Source organism: Olea europaea, chromosome 14, assembly GCF_002742605.1.
Source record: "Olea europaea var. sylvestris chromosome 14, O_europaea_v1, whole genome shotgun sequence".
Classification (NCBI taxonomy): Eukaryota; Viridiplantae; Streptophyta; class Magnoliopsida; order Lamiales; family Oleaceae; genus Olea; species Olea europaea.
In genome coordinates, this window is record NC_036250.1 from 10145709 (window position 1) to 10163542 (window position 17834).

Consider the following 17834-nt stretch of genomic DNA (forward strand, 5'->3'; position numbering starts at 1 on the left):
AAGGTATGAATTGGAATATTCAAACTTTCAAAAAAACAAATGTATGCATCCGATTAATTGCTCCAATGATAAATGGTGACTGTTTTGGAGAAAAGTCACAAAATGTCACTTTTTCTAAGAAAAGTGACAAAATGCCACTTTCTCACCTTCTTCTTTGAGCAAACACATTGCAAGCATCAATGCAATTGGTTTAAAGTTTTCTTTCTCATGTGTTAATTACCAGAAAATAGGGCTTGAATATGTACGTTCAAATTTCCAAAAACTCACACGTGCATACCTAGCTAATTGCTTAAAAGAAATACTGTGACTTTTTTTTGAAAAAAGTGATAGAATGCCACTTTTTCATATTATCTTTTTGTCAAACACCTTGCAAGCATCAATGTAATTAATTCAAAACTAATTTTTCATACACAATCCACTCAACTTCAACAATCCACTCAACTTCAACAATTTCATTTTCATAAATGTTAATTCAAACAAAAACGAGATGGATAATGAGTTATAATCATGGAATCCAAAACATAGAAATACCTGTAATTTTTTTTGTGTTTTCGTTGCTGATCTGCTCGACTTTTTTTCCAGATTTTTCAATGTTTTTGTGGATGGTTTCCTCGATTCGAAGAATGAACAAACTTTGTTTATGTATTTGTGGAAGATTTCCTCTTTTTCCTTTCAATTTTCCTTCGATTTTTGCACACTGGAGGCTGATTTATGAGGATTGACGTGAGTGTAGGTTTTGAACGTATATTTTACGTTCAATTTAAGGTAATTGCCATTTAATCCAAGTTTATAATGTTTTTTCAAAACAACCCAAAAATATAGGGTACTTTTGTAAGTACCCCAATTTTAATTGCAGGAAAAGTTTAACACGCCCAGTGGGACTCGAACCCACAATCGCCTGATTAGAAGTCAGACGCCTTATCCATTAGGCCATGGGCGTTTTAATTTACGAAAATCTTATTTCAGAGGATATTTTTATACATTAATTAAAAATTGAATTACTTTTAAGTTGAAATGAGCAATCTCCCAATAGAGAAAGCCCAGTCAAATCTACTTAATTCTCAAATTTTTCCACTTATTGGAAAATCTGGTTTAATCAATTAATATGGAAGACTTTTGTGTAATATTTAGTAGAAAATTATTGTCAGATGCAATTTTCTAAAGCTTAAGCGACATGGTCAAGATTTGGCAATAGTGTTTGTTTATCTGCAAAGTGCACTTAAATCCATTTCCACTGGATAAGGCAGTTGACATTAAGAAACCCTAATGAATAACTCCTCTCCCTTTTTTCAATTTGTCATTTCACATCAACATAAAAAATATCAAGTAATTAAGTTCATATTACAATTTTAATTAGAATAATGCTATTTGCAGTGGAGACTACCGAAAGTCGTCAAATGTGACGTATACTTGACAGTTTTTCATTTGATGTATAATTTAAAAAATAACTACCATATCTATGTATCAAATACCAAATACCAAATTGCCAAATGTACGCCACATAGGGCGACTACTAACAGTTTTCACTACGAATAACATTACTCTTTTAATTAGTTTGCATCACCATTTAATTGTACTTAAAGTCCTTAATCTTTGCTTATTGTAACACATATATTAATTAACATATATCATCATTGGTGATAGTTTCCATCAATAAATTAGTTGAGAAGGTGTAAAATGACATATACGTGTTAATAGATAAATTCCACGTTGATTAACTTTCGAAATATATATCAACATAAAGGAGCATGTTTTTTTTTAGCTTATTTTTAGCAAGTTTGGGTGTGTAATAAGATTGATTCGGTACTTTATAGGTTAAAGTTTAAGCCAAGTAAGATTAAAAAAAATGAATAATAAATTTTATTTATTCAACATTTGATCCTCATTATTTTTAAAATACATTTTTCTCCTCCTTTTTTTGTAAACTATATATTCTTCAATAAAATAATGTTACACACAAATTCGAAACTTTTTCTTATTTTTTAATCACAATTTTCCATTAATCTACTTTTTCTAATTACATTCTTAGCCAAAAAATTAGCACAAACAGGCAATAATTATCATATTCAATATAAATCAACGTAATAGGTACGTCATCAATATTTCGAATGCGTATATTTTCTTACGACTATGCATAATTATATTGAAAAAATTAGTTAGAAAAAAGTCAAGCATGTTACTTTTTGAAGGTAATTGACTCAATATATTTCAGGGTTTTTGATATTTTCGATATATATTAACTCATTTGTCATTTTCATTTCATATGTCGTCTTTTAGAATATAATATCTATATGATAATTAGATATAAGTCTAAGATTGAACCGTTTCCATTGATTTGTTTTTTTTTTCTTAAAGATGACTTATAACGCTTTTCAAACATATTCAAGATTTTGATTTTTCGTTACGCGTTTGTACACAAATTTTGTAATGCTGAAATATTTGTTAAGTGAGAAGATAAAAGTTAAAAAAGATTATGGATGTAAGACTTGACAACGGAGTCGCAATATTTGAGAAGTCTCTTAAGAAAGTGTAGTGATGTATCAAGATTTTATTGAGTGGTTAATTATTTGGACATTAAAGTTAGAAATTTATTAGAGTAAATATCAGTCTGGATGGCAATAATGAGACATTAAATTAGAGTTACAATTAAATGCGTCATTCAGTTTTACTTTTCATTGAACCTATCACATCGTATCATTGAGATTGGTGTTATAGCATCGTAGTGCTAAATAACGTTATTCAATTTATTATAACCTGCAGAGAAAATTGTAGCCAAAGTTTGAATTTAATAAATGGGTCCAATTAGTCGACCCGTATGTCTACCAAGACCTAACCCGATTGTCAAACAAATTGAAATAACCTATGTTCAGGTCAAAGTAGGCATGGGGTCTTACGTTAGACTTTATAATTAGGTAAGATGTCTGAATTCGATATCATAAATGGTTGTTTTAAATCATTTTGATGAAGGAAGCAACTTAGCAGCCCATAATTCTCAAAATTATTTTTTTTTTTTTTAAAATTCATTTTCAACCATATTCTCCTATAAAATAATTTTACACGTAAAAATCCAAACTTTTTTCTTGTTTTCTAACTCACCTTTTCCAAAAAAATCACTATCCCAAAAAGAAACACTCAAACAGGGGTTTAATTTAAAATTAAACTAATTAATTGAAGTAATATATTTATTTCATAGTTGAAAAATTAAAACATATATCAAGATCTATGGTAAGAATTCAAATTCCATCCGTACTCATTATTTTTGAGTTTACGTTAGAACAATGTAGGAGCTCATATATTAACAACACTCGTATAAAAGTGTTAAATCCAGAAAAGATTGTTGGCAACACAACTTATAGCTCTTTATTCAACTTATTTTCTAGACATCAACATTCGAAATTTCTCGTAAGACAATGCTCGATAGTTTCTAAACTTTGTTGTGTTCATTGATGCAATTATCTAAATAACTTTTTATTTAATCAAGGACAAGAACAATATAATCTAATATTTGAAGAAGACTATAGTCGAAAACTCAAGTTGAAGATTCAAAGTGGAAGAAGTTGAGAGATTGTAATCGAACATCGAGTACGAGAGAAATAAAAATTAAAGGAATCAAAATAAATTAGTTGAACATTCAACATTATCCAAAATTACACTAAAAGATTGTGTTTATTCTTTCAACAAACCTTTACTAGATTCTCTAGAAATAATCTTTTAAACGAAAAGTCAAATATAAAGGATAAGAATTCAAACCAAAAACAAATCGTATTGTTTGAACATGTTGGGTTCACATTAGTTTAATTTTATAATTTAGACGGCTAAACATCCCGAATTTTGTGGGCTACCAACAAGGGGACAAAAAAGCCGCCTAAGAAGGGGCAGTTGAACCGCGTCTTTGGGACCGGTCTAATCACGCTTATAGAAGAGCCCTTTTATTTTTGTAGATTTTTCAATTCTAACCCTGAACTTTTCTTCTGAATATTCTTATTCTCCACTTCGTTTTTGAAACGAATGCATGATAATTGCCACTAGTCCTTCTAATTTTGCTATTTTGGTCTTAAAATGTTTCAATTATGTACATTACATTAATTTTGATATGGTAGTAATCATGGCAATTGAATTTAACTACACCTATTCAAATTAATGTCACAGTTTTCTACACATCACAAAATGTTAAACTTAGCCCCTGTTTGATTCTTATTTTTTGGCTAAAAAAAGAAAAATATGACCATTATTCATCACATCAGATCACCATAGTTGACTTTTTATATTTTATGTGGGTCCCGTAACGACTATATTTCTTATCCTCATTATTACAAAAATGGATACCAAACGGAGCCTTAATGTACATTACGAATATACAACTAGTATAATCCTAAATTTTTTTAATCATGATGACGATATTAGTTAATTAAATTTAAAGAATTAGAGTAGTTTGATTTGTATAACTTCTTATGAGAGGTGAACTCAGTTAAGTATCAATTAACGGGGGTATCCCCATTTCAAAGTTTAATAGATTTCTTAATATTTATAAATTATCATGGATTGTGTGAAATTTGATAGAATTTAATAGATTTCATAAGATTTGAATGGATTTCTATTTTGTAGATTTTAAAAGATTTTCATGGATTTTATAGATTCTAGATAAAATTTATAAATATGCTTAACATAAGCCACAAATTTTTACTTCTTCTTTAACGACTCATTCTTACACATATGCACGTTAATAAATCACAGAAAATGATCGAATCCTTGTTTAATTTTTTGTTAAATATTGAATATTATAACAGAACTTCAATAAAAAATACACCCAATATTCAACAAAGTGCGAGAGTGGGAGAGGACAAAAATATGTAGTGTTAAACAATCAAAGTCGTAATCAATATGAATTAGTTCAAAAGGCCACAACCTTGTGAGATACAAACACACAGATGTACACATACATGACCACAAGACAATTAATTTCATACCCCCAGAATTCTCATTGACCATGCAGACACAAAAGAAAAAATCGTGGGATACCATCCTCACATATCTTGGCTAGGATTTGCAGATATATATAGAAAACACACAGCTCTTTCCCAAGAAAAGGGAATAGGGTACAGAACTTGAAAGACGAAGTTGTTCTAGCATGCATACTAGAAATTGTAAATTACTATGATAATTTTCAGCACATCTATAAAATAGTAAACAATAAATAGCTTCAATAAGAAAAAATAAGTTCAATAAAAAATCACACTCAATATTCAACAAAAAATAGTAACCTTTCATAAATTATCATCAATTGAAAAGTTCTCATACACGATTTTTTCACAGTAGAGAAATGTGAGATAGAAAGACGAAGAAAATTTTGTTCAAGATTGGGGGGGAGGGGAGAGAGAGAGAGAGAGAGAGGGCAGCAAATATGGAGAGAGGTGAGAAATATTGTGAAATTTTTAGGTTTGGGTTAAAATTGTTACTGATTCTTTGTACTTATATTTTTACCTTGAAATCCTTCAAAATCTATCATAATCTATCTACTTAATGAAATCTTTTAAAATCAACTAGTTATTGAGGACATCTGAATTTCAAAACTACCTATTAAAATCTATGTTGAGGACACCTAAATTTACAAGTATTTTTAAAAATCTAGATTGGGGACACCTATATTTTAATGAATTATATTTAAATTTGAATTGAGGATACTTCAATTTATATGGAGTTTTAAAATCCATCAAATTCTAGATTGAGGACACCCCCCTAAAATTCTATACATGGAATCAAATGCAATGATGAAACTCTGATTCGGCTCTTTTTGTCATTCTTCAAACAAAATTATAAAATGTAAATAGTCATGTAAAGTTTTTTGGTTTCGTTTCGATACTATTTGTTTTAATCAACAAAAAATGTTATTATTTCATGTAAATATGTAAAAATTAATTTAATGGTTAATTTAATTGAAAGATTACAAAAAACTTAATTCTAGCTAGAATCAAGAATCGAAAAATAAAAATCGATCGTGCTACATGTGTATAATGATTTATATATACAAAATGTAGTGATATATGATTGTATCAGAATTTCTTCAATCAAGTAAGAAAAAACTTCCACGCTCTCTTTTGACATCTTATCTATATGTAAACTACTATATAATTCCTTATGTACAAGCAACATTATATCTATAATTGTATGACTCAAAAAAGCCACTTAAAAGATTGTTCAACACATAATTTTCGAGGAAGGAATATTATTTTTATTATTATTTTTGGAGAATATATGATTGAAAAGTGAAAAATAAATGTGATTCCTATAAAATGTGAGGTTTAAAAATGATTTTAAAAATCTTTGAGAAACAAGCCTTAATTCGGTTCGGGTGGCTTTGTAAAAATTGCCCAACTCTATAAAATATCGACAGGGTATAAATTGTTATTAACCAAATTTTATTGATAGTGGCATCTGGAAATATATATAATAAGTTAAAGAAAAAGTTGGCATTGATATGACATGAAACCAAAATCAATTTTGGATAAAGGCATAATTTAAAAAGCATACCTAAGATGAGTAGTGACACCCACTATTAAAGTAAATTGAACTTTATCTGATAATCTTCCGTTTGGCTCTCATTTTGTGGTAAAATTAATGGATGGAATAGTATTTTTTGAAAAATGAGTGGTTGAAAAATAAGAAAAAGTTTTCGATTTACATATAATATTATTTTATGAAAAATTGTACGGTTGAAAATAGGAGAGAGAAAAATGAAATTTAATGAAATAAAAAGTAATGGAGACCAAATGGGGGGTAAATAAAAATTAAGTACATATTTTGTGTATTGTATAATCGAACACAATCTAATATTATTTATGAAACATGCACTATTAGAATAAAACTCATCGTGTGTTTTCACTTTTATACATATATATTAAATAGTGTCGGTCAATTTTTATTTTTTATTTTTTCAATATCAAATATGAACCAAATTGAGTTTATTTGTTCTGCTAATTTCTCATCTAAAAACCCTTTATCTCAGTTTAGGCGGTTCTTGGGGGAAAAAAAATTGAAAATCTTAATCATCATGAAAGAACAAATAAAACCTATAAACATAACCATTAATGAAATTTAAAACTTTTGAGCAACAATAAGTATTTGATTTAGAATTCTATAGTCCCAATATCTCAAATTTTATAACCCGAACTATTCACATTGCTACTTAACCCAATTAAAAAACCTCTGTTAGATAATTAGGTCAATCGGTTTTCTCAATGGTCGTAGAGAAGATAGATGTGGTGGTTGAGAGTCCTATGCTAATGTTAAACACTAGTGTAAGTTAATTTTGACGGAGATGAGTCTTTTGAATTCTGAAAGATTACTTATTGAAAATTATCGTCTACTTTATATCTATAAAAGAAATTAGGTTGGTGGCCCTCATATCATTTTGGACTATGTCCTTGTGACTAGTTTAATCAATCCCCATTAACTAGAAATAACGATCGTCCAAGTTTCTAGAGACTTGTTTATCAAAATCTATCAATAGGGTTTTTTAAATCTCGCACATAAGCAAGTTTTACGGTGATGAGTTAGGTCATTGTACATAGGATCAACGAATAATTAGATAAAATAATCTTCTTATTATTGGCGACTCTAATGGAGGGTTCTTAGTCTTAGAAATCCATGTCAAACAAATTCTAAATAATGTTCGTTTTCACTTATATTCAAACCAATGAAGCACGGTTTTTTATTTTATTTTATTTTTTTTGATATGGAGGGAAGGTATATGCCATTAATTGAGAAATCTGGTACAAACCAATAAAATCGGATCCATTTATTTCATGTAAGCAAACGAGATATCCATTTGCAGAGACAGGGCCAAGTGTATGAATTCAAATTTTAAAATGAAATTGATTACGTTCTTACATTTGCAAACACAGAATTTAAAAATCTGACTTTTCATGCAATAAAAATCATCCATATGGGATTATGTTATCTACCCACTATAAATATTGTCAGGAATTTGCACACCTATTGTTCTAGTAGAATTTTGGTCATCAACTTTTAAATAAGAGTAAATTAATCCTTAAACTTTCATTAAAATTTCACAATGAGTCTTGATTGATGGAGCCATTAATCTTCATTGAGATGTCATGTACTTACTCGTAAAAATATGTCTTCCTTCAAATTTAACGAACACCAATCAAAATTGAGAAGCAACACTTTGCTTTAAAAATAAGAGTAAATAGATCTAAATCTTTTACTATAGTTGTATGATCACTTTTTAATGACAGAATTGTTCAAACCTTTATTAAGTTGTTGTATGATTCTAATTAGCAAGATATGTCTTACTTCGGATATTTTAATACCAACGAAAATTGCGAAACAAAATCTTGCTTTGTAAGATTGGACATGAAAGTTTTTGAAAACGAGCAAATTAATCTTCAACTTTTCATCACGATTGTATGATTATTTTCAACTTTAGGACCTTTCGAAATCTTTATTGGGTTATCTTACTTCAAACTTCTCAAAATCAATCAAAGTTATGTCTCATGAAGATTTAATAGAATTCTAGATTAAGTTATCTTGCTTCAAACTTCTCGAAACCAATCAAAGTTAGAGTTTAGGATGTAAGATTGAATAAGTGAACACCGCATGAGAATTTAATAGAATTCTACATAGTTTTGGCCTTTGAAATTTTTGTGAGGTATAATAAAAGGTCTAAGATCAAATTGTTCTTTTAAAAAACTATGGGGACCAATATATCAATTGTCTATTATTGTTTATCAATAAATGAAAATTTCACCGTCTATAAATTAGCAGAAAAAAGGAGTGTAGGGTCCACTTGGAGACAATTTTTGGCTTCCTTCTCATTTCTTCTCTCCTCCATTACTGTCTTTTTTTCACTTCGTTCTTCATCTCTCTCTTCCCCCCTTCTGGAACTCATTCATTAATACTCTCTCTACTTTTCCTCTCTCTCCAGTTCTTGAATGTCCAAGATTTTCAAATCCCCGCTTCCTAAAGCAAGAAATATCTTCAGTGAACTGCAATTGGTTTATGCAGTTAATAATATTCTTTTGAAGGATTTAAAGGTCATAATTATTTAATTGGCTTGCTTTAACAGTAAGTTATACAAATCCTTTTTTCTTCTTTTTCCTTATTATTTATTGTTGTTTCAAACTCTATGATAGTAAATGGTATCCTCTGCAAGCTGATTCATGTGATCTGATTTTGGATACATTTATGTTCTTTACCATATTTTCAAATTTGGGATTGTATGTTTTGTGATGCTGTATTGACTCAAGAGTCAACCAACAAACTGTTTAGATTCTTGTTTTTTGGGTTGCATTTGAAATCTCGAACTGTTCAATTATTGAGTCATACATGCAAAGATCAATCAATTTTGGTTAATCAGCTCTGTTACCTACTGGGTTCTAATCTATAAGGTATTTGAACTGAAAGTTTTTATAAATATCCCCATTTTGGCACAACGTGTAAATTGAAGATTTTTATCTTTATTCAATACCTATAAAGAAAACATTTTTCTTATTACTTTGGGGGATTGGTGAGTTATTACAACTGTGATTCGTCTCTTGTTTAAATTTGAAATTGGATAGATAGAACTCGAATGGTTAGTCCTGATCTGAAGTTTGTTGGGTAATATTTTTTCTCTCTCTGATTCATTATTTTGTATTATCATTTCTTTTTGTTAGTAGCCCAGTAATTTTTTTTCCCTTCTGGATGTTGGAATAATTGTGGTAGAATAGCGTTAGCGTATATTGCGTTTATTTCTTCAAGTTTTTATTAATATGGTGAGAATAAGGGTTTTCTTTGTTTAACAGCTACCTGGGTATTTATCAGTTTTATTGAGTTCTCGAAATCTATTCATATGGTTTACCTTTAAATTGGTTTTTATCGGGTTAAAATTCTGTTATCCATTGAGTTTGGAATGAATACTTTATATTTTATGTTTAGTCACCATCATTATTGTTGCTGTTTTCAGTTCAATTCTTTATTTTGGTACAGTTGGCACTTTTAGATTTTAAATTTTTTTTCCACTATTATTTGGTTAGACACTTCCGATGTTTTGCTGAAGAATTTTAAAATTTTGAATTTGCCTTGATTGAATATGCAGGCTGGAAGGGTTCTGGATTAGGTGTAATATGTGCCATTAACGTGGTGCACATTTCATGATGTCAAGTAACGGTATGGATCACGAGAACGAGCATTGTATAATACCAAATGGTGGGGCCTCTGTCCAGTCGTGTGAGTTTTGTGGTGTAGATAAAGATTTACAGCCTGTCAATCTAGAGAGAGCCAGTTCTTGTGCAATGCCATCTGTCAGTCCCACTGCATCATTAATAAGCAGTGACAGTTCCATCTCAAACTGCAGTAAACTATCGCTCTTTATATTTCATCCTTGTTCGTGCCATGTTGTTTTTGCCATTCCTTCACTTTTACTCTTTATTTTTCAGGTGACATTTCAGTCGATGCAAACTTTTATGGCCGGTATGCAATTCATTGTCCTCTCAAATGCATAATTTTATGAGAACTAAAAATTAACTTGACTTGAACACTGAAAGATTCCACACGCTTTCAACTTATTTCGATATTTTCTATGTTGTGTTTCTGTTCCCTATCAGGGTTTATGTAGAAGAAAGCAGCACAGAGAGCAGTCAAGAAGATTCTGTTTCTGGTTCAAAAGGGCATCTGGATTATTCAAACTCATCAGTTAAATTGAACGGTTTTCATCAGACTGGTGTAGAAACTGTAGGAAGTGGCGAAGTTCAGATTGGACGAGGTAATAATGTGGAAAGAGTTGGTTCGTATATTAACGAAGAAACTGGGATGTCTGATGAAATGGATGCTCAATTATGGCTTCCACCAGAACCAGAAGATCAAGAAGATGATATCGTAGATAGGGTAGCAAATTATGATGATGATGACGATGAATGTGGGGAGGACGGTGTGAGGTGGGCCAAATCGAGTTCTTTAAGCTGTTTTGGAGGAGAAGGCAGTGGAAGCTACAAGTTCAAAGAGGAAAAGCGTAAAGCAATGGACAAGGTTATGAATGGGAAGTTCAAGGCCCTTGTCGGTCAACTAATTAAGTCTGTCGGTGTTGCCTCTTCTGGAAATGATGAAGAAAATTGGGTGGACATAGTGACTTCTTTATCATGGGAGGCTGCTGCTTTTGTGAAGCCTCGTGCAAATGAGGGTAAGGCAATGGATCCTGATGGATACGTGAAAATCAAATGTATTGCAACCGGTTCCCGCAGCCGAAGGTAATGAGCACCAATTGTTTTCTCCAATGTTTTCTTTCTTTATTTGTGGAAGTTTCTGGTTTTTTATTGGTTAAATCAGATTATCTTTTTATTTAAGGGTTTAATGAGACACTAGTATGTGGTGTTTTAAATGATCTTTTGCTTGTTTTTGAAATGTTCAATGATCCTTTTATTAGGTAACGTAATCCCATAAGGAATAAATATGACCTTTCGAACAAGTAAGTGTGCCTGGGTAGATGACTACATGCCAATTGGCTATGAGGTGGATATTATGGCACTATTAATTTGGGCATTTGTTACATCAGGCACATGGAGTTTTCTTATGCAACAATAGATTTTGTCATGAACTAAGAAAATTGCAATGCAATTGCTGTTCTGAAGTATTAATGGATATTTTAATTTTTGTTGAAATTTCATACCATATACATTGAGTTCTAAATTTTTGTAAAAATATTTCTTTAGTTGAATCTTTCTGCATTCTATCTGTCCTAAATGTTAAATGATACTGGTTAACGCATCTTCAATGTAGATTCATACTGGTTGTTATGAATTTAGTAACCACTTGATTCTGTTGATGCCAGTCATCTGTTGGTGAATCTTTTTTAATCTTATTTTTAAAAAATTTCTGTAGTCAATTAATCAAAGGATGTGTCTTCAAAAAGCATGCTGCCCACAAACACATGCCAACAAAGTACAAGAACCCAAAATTGATGTTGATCAATGGTTCACTCGATCTCTCTTCCAGTGGATTATCATCATTTGAATCAATGCAACAGGTGCAGGAAATATTACAGTTCTGTAGGAACTTGTGAAGCATTTATCTCTTCTATATTATACAATTTTCTTTTCTAATCATATATAAATAAACAGGAGAAGGATAGTCTGAAATCTATTGTTGAGAGGATAGAAATGTACAAGCCAAATGTGATTTTGGTTGAGAAATCAGTTTCTCGCGGCATACAAGAATCCATTCTTGCGAAAGGCATGACATTAGTCTTTGATATGAAGCTCCATCGTCTGGAGAGAGTTGCTCGTTGTACTGGTTCACCTATCTTGTCATCAGATTTTGCTATTGGCCAACAGCTTAGGCCGTGTGATTCATTTCAGATTGAAAAGTTTGTAGAAGAACACAATTTTTTAGCCGAAGGTGGGAAAAAACCGAGTAAAACATTAATGTTTCTTGAGGGCTGTCCCACTCGGCTTGGATGTACGGTGAGTCTTTCTTCACTTGCTTGTATACTTATTTAACTGAAAATTTTATCTAGAGTTTACATTAGTTGTGATATCCATGAAAGATGATTCTTGTTAGGAAGCATATTGAAGTAAACAAAAAAGGATGATGTTGTAAGTTGAAATATCTGGCATTCCCTTAGAATAAAGGTTATAAAAGGCATAAGGTGTGGCAAAGAGTGGAGGTCAAGCCTCAAGTCTTGTGAGCTAGGCGTGCCTAGGCGTAGTAAGGCACTTTTCTATTTCAATATTATTTTAATTATTCTAGACCAATAAATAAATAAAATAATTCGTACCTTGAACATTTGTACGAACTTCATACATATTTTTCAAGTTTTCAACGCAAACATAATTCTCATAATCATAAATACCCCAAATCAATAATGCTTTGTTTGTGGGCTGGGTTTGGGCTAGGTGAATTTTTTGTTTGACTTATTTTCATTTTGTGTTTAAAAATGGTTGAGCATTTTGTGGGGCTAGACTTTAAATCAAAAAATTACCACCTGCCCAATGTAAAGGTGTGAGCCTTAGGCAGTCAACGTAGAGTTTGCCATTTTTTTGTCTAGGTGTTAGGAGAGGTTTTTCTCCATGCCTTGTGACTAGGTTGGCCTTTAAAAACATTAACGATGTCAAACAATGAAAAGGTGGCATGCCTATATTGTATACTTAAAAAAGAATATTTTTTGACTGTGTATAAAAAGGAATAGTTACTTCTAAGTAACTTTTTATTCCAATATGTTAATTTTTATTATTATTTTGAACTATTGATCGATTAAATAAATCATTAATTCTAAAATTTACTTAGCTTCTGTTTGAGCCCCATTTTTTGAAAAAATAAATTTGGTAATAGTGATAATTTTGGAGAATGTGTAGTTAAAAAGTGACAAAAAATTTTGGATTTACATGCAAAATTATTTTGTTGGAAGAATGTATGGTTGAAAATGAGTCTGGAAAAAAAATGAGTTTTTAGATAATCGGGCTAAAACAGGGCTTATATTTTAACTTTTTAAAGCTTAGCGAAGCATGTTATTTTTTAAAATGTTTTTTTATAACTGAAGTTAGTTCTCTTGCATTTCTTTCCCTTTTGAGCAAGTTTCTGTCTTTATCAGAAAGGTTGATCACCTGTACAATGGCTATCTGGACTACCTGCAAATCAGAGTTTCATAATTGAATTACAGCATTCTTATTTTTCTAAGTTAGCAATTTACTTTTGAGTTCTGGGGGAATAAAAGTGCAGAACTGGTATTGTACAGATTTTGCTGATGGGAGCTAATGGCGATGAACTGAAAAGGATTAAATGCGTTGTCCGGTGTGCAGTTATCATGGCATATCATTTAATGCTCGAGGCTTCTTTCCTTCTAGATCAGAGGGCAATGTTCTCGACTATTCCTCTAAACAAGATGGCGGACCTAGCACTTAACCATCAACAATTACTGTCAATTGATACAGATAAGACAGCTGTATTTTCCCAGGAAAGTAATGCTGAAACTGAGTTGTCATTGGACATTCCAATTTCCGATGGATTCAATGAAACAGGACCTCACAACCTAATATCACTGTCTGAAGGCAGTTCTTCATTCTCGTATGAGCCATATAGCCAGGCAACATTTCAGGGATTATCTCTGTCAGAATCTCTTAAAAAAGTTATGGATGATAGTTTTCCATTTTTCTCTGATTCTTTTCAAAGTATGTCCAGTCAGCTTGGGTTTAATGGAAGGAATCACGAAGATCATGTCGAAGATGAGGTGAAAAAATCTACTTCTGCCAGTCAGCTTGGGTTCGACGGAAGGAATCATGAAGATCGTTTAAGAAATAAGGTGAAAAAATCTAGTTCTGCGATGGTGATGGATCACAATGGTAAAATGGCAATGGCAAGATCTGAAGAACAGAATTTGCTCAGTAATGAGGAGTTGCATCTGCCACCAGGTTGTTCTGTAGAATCTTTGGACACACTAGACCATAGTGATAATGCTGAAGACCAAACGAATAGTAAGAATGAGATCAGCTCAGTATTGGATTCTGAAAGTATTTTGGTTCTGATGTCGAAGCGGAATGCTTCAAGTGGAACTGTTTGTGAGCAGAGTCATTTTTCTCGTATTAAGTTCTACCGGAATTTTGATGATCCTCTTGGAAAGTTTTTGCTGGAAAATTTACTCAAGCAGGTATGTGAAACTCCTGTACTTGGTTTAAATTATAGTGTCCTTGTGGAAACTTTAGCTTCATGTTTTCCTGGTTTGCACGAGAATGAAATGTGTACTGAATATATCAAACACATTACGCATTTTACCTTATATTCACAACAATTTTATTTGCTGATGCTCAGTTTGTAAGTTGAAATGTAATATCTTTGAATTCAAAATTTCTTGTAAGGGGTAGCGTTCTACCAAAATTTGAATCAATGTTCTTGAAATTTCAAATGATGTATCAATGCTAAGAAATTTCAACACCGAACAAAATTTCTGTTCTAGCTTTATTTTTCATTATGCCTAGCAGGTTGAGAAGTGGTTGATGCCACAATCTGCTTTAGAAATATACTCAGAAGTTGTTAGTTTTCTTCCTTCATGTCCTTAGAACGGTGCTGCCAAGAAAAAGGGTCTTCGAAATTTCTTGCTGTGGATGTTCTAGTGAAACTATGGGATTTAAACCATAATTTCTTGAGCCAAGAGTGGTACTCATCTGGTTGGGGGCACTTGAGGGTGCCTTGCTTTTGTTTAACAGAATTCAGAACTTTCAGTGAGCTAAACTAGCCCTCAAGCCTGGAGACAAATATTGTTTTTCATATATTAATTTCACAAATTTTTTATTGATTTTTGATAATTCCTTTTAGGTCTGTATTTTATGTATTCATAGATCTTTTTGCAATTTTATTTTTCTTCTACACAGGGACTCCAGTGCAGGACTTGTGGTAAACCCCCGGAGGGTCATTTTTTCTATTATGCACATCACAATAAGCAACTAAGTATTCAAGTTAGACGTCTTCCTGATGGCAAATGTCTGCCTGGTGAAACTGAGGGGAAGCTTTGGATGTGGAGTCGCTGTGGTCAATGTAAATTTCAGAATGGAAGCTCAAAATCTACTAAAAGGGTTTTGATATCCACTGATGCTCGTAGTATATCATTTGGAAAGTTTTTGGAGCTCAATTTTTCCAACCACTCGTCATTCAATAGTCCATCCAGCTGTGGTCATTCTTTTCATAAGGATTTTCTCTACTTCTTTGGGTATGGTCAATTCCTAACTACTACAAATCTTTTATGGGAAAGATGAGTGGCATCTTTTTTCTTCTTCGTTATGGGAACACTGCATTTGCCATGCCATGTTTCTATTAGTTTGTTGTCCCTGATTTTGGTATATTTATTGGAAAATAAGTATTTTATTATATTCTTGTTCTCTGTTTGTCAACATGCAGATCTGGCCCAATGGTTGCAGTGTTCAAATACTCACCAGTTTCTACTTATTCGGTGTCTCTGCCACATCAGATGCTGGACTTTAACTCTTCAATGAGAGCAGAGTTTCTAAAAGAAGATTTTAAGAAGGTGAGTACCTTCATAAAATTGATGGCTGTTTTATTACTATCTGGCTGATTATATAATCTTCAATTTTGACTGAACTTTATTTTCCCTTCCCTCTCTTAGGTGCATTTGAAAGGGACTAAGTTGTTCTCGGAGATAGAAAATTCTCTGAAGGCTTTAGAAACTAGATACATTGGTGTAACTCTCAACATTCAGGGATCAAGTAAGAAATTTTCTGATATCGAGGAGATGTTAAAGCAGGAAAAATCTCAATTTGAGGTTAGAGGGCTCGTCCTAGATAAATTTTCTTATGCTTCTACATTATGTAGCAAGATCATCACTCTTATTATTGTGATTTTTTTCCCTCTAATGAATGCAACTGTGTAATAGGCTGGTTGTTTACTTCCATCAATTAATTTACAAAATTCAACATGAAACTTGCTACACATCGTACCAAGTTCATCAGTTTATTATTGTTGGTGATGGAGAATCTGTCATTTGGTCGAAACATAGTGAGACAGTATGATCTTAAAGGAGCTCTTCATGCTCGTTTTAATTCTGCTGGCAATGGTTTGGGAGACGTTCTCTTGGATCAGAATTTCGTCAATGACATGAATGATTCTCCTCTATATATCAGTAGGAAATCAAAGCGTAACTTGCAGAGGGCTGTGTGGAATGACACTGCTTTCCTCCAAGTGAGTTTAGCATTAAAGTTACCACTAAATAGCTTAATCTATATTGTTCATAGCTAAGGGCTTGGGTTTCTGACTGTACTTTTTCTTTTTCTTTTTTTTTTCTTTTTTTGGTTCCCTTTTCAGTCGATCAACGTCATGGATTATTCTCTACTTGTGGGAGTAGATACTGAACGTCGGGAACTGGTATGTGGCATCATAGACTATCTCAGACAATATACGTGGGACAAACAACTAGAGAATTGGGTCAAGTCTTCGCTTGTTCCTAAGAACCAGCAGCCTACTGTCATCTCTCCAAGAGAATACAAAAAGAGATTTAGGAAGTTCATCGACACTCATTTTTTGTGTGTCCCGGACCATTGGTGCTCCCACAGATTGAGTAACCCCTGCAAACTTTGCGGCGCCGGAGAGGAAAACAGTTCTTCGCGTGCGAAGACTCAAGATCGCAGGGAACCTGATGATGATTCTAGACCTCTTACAAAGTCTATAGAGCAACCCGCACATGAAGCGAAACCTCGTCCCAGTTCTCCAAATCACGGACGAAATGGTTTTTCTGCCTGAACTTCATCAGTCGTCTTTTGTGTTAATTAATTTTACATAATGTTGTATATAGCTTATCCGCGCAGTATGCCTGCTCTCTTTCTGCTGTTTTTTTCCAGCTAAGTTAAGGGGCATAATCTCTATCTTCTTTTATAGGTTATTACATATTGATTGCACATGCAAATTTTGTATGCATATCTTCTCGAGTAATTCTTGAAAAAAAGAAAAAGAAAAAAGAATACTGAATTGGTAGTCAAACGAATTCTACCCCTTTATATGGTATGAATGGAAAAAAGTATTTTGGGTGGGTTTTGGAAAAATGCCTGTACTTTTTACAGATTATACTGAGAAAGTTACGGATAGCTCTACAACTTAGCGAGGCCGATTAGGTCGGTCTGGCTCACTCAGATAGGTGGCGGGACTTGTTAGGTCGGATCGACAAAACCAAACTGTCGTGAATCCCTCTGCAACTGGCTCGGCCTGGCCGATTGATGTTGAAATCATCTCATATCAATTCAAACAAGTATCTTTTTATGATTTTAAACAAGTTTAACTTATGCACAATACGGGAGTTTTCTTTGCGAGGCTTACCTGCTTTGCTTAGCCATTTGCAGTTCGAC

General features: G+C 32.3%; 1 protein-coding gene and 1 non-coding gene across 2 annotated transcripts; one reads left to right on the forward strand and one right to left on the reverse strand.

Annotated features, from left to right (window-relative positions):
• Positions 1-867: 867 nt before the first annotated feature.
• Positions 868-940, reverse strand: TRNAR-UCU. The gene has a single exon. It is a non-coding gene; the product is annotated as a tRNA-Arg (tRNA).
• A 7884-nt stretch (positions 941-8824) lies between these two features.
• Positions 8825-17442, forward strand: LOC111409492 (putative 1-phosphatidylinositol-3-phosphate 5-kinase FAB1D). Its single transcript, XM_023039537.1, has 12 exons — positions 8825-9084; positions 10097-10353; positions 10437-10470; positions 10605-11243; positions 11875-12019; positions 12114-12455; positions 13727-14635; positions 15357-15691; positions 15880-16006; positions 16106-16365; positions 16449-16677; positions 16801-17442. The coding sequence occupies exons 2-12, from the start codon at positions 10152-10154 to the stop codon at positions 17233-17235; spliced, it is 3657 nt and encodes a 1218-aa protein (XP_022895305.1). The 5' UTR covers positions 8825-9084; positions 10097-10151; the 3' UTR covers positions 17236-17442.
• Positions 17443-17834: the final 392 nt, after the last annotated feature.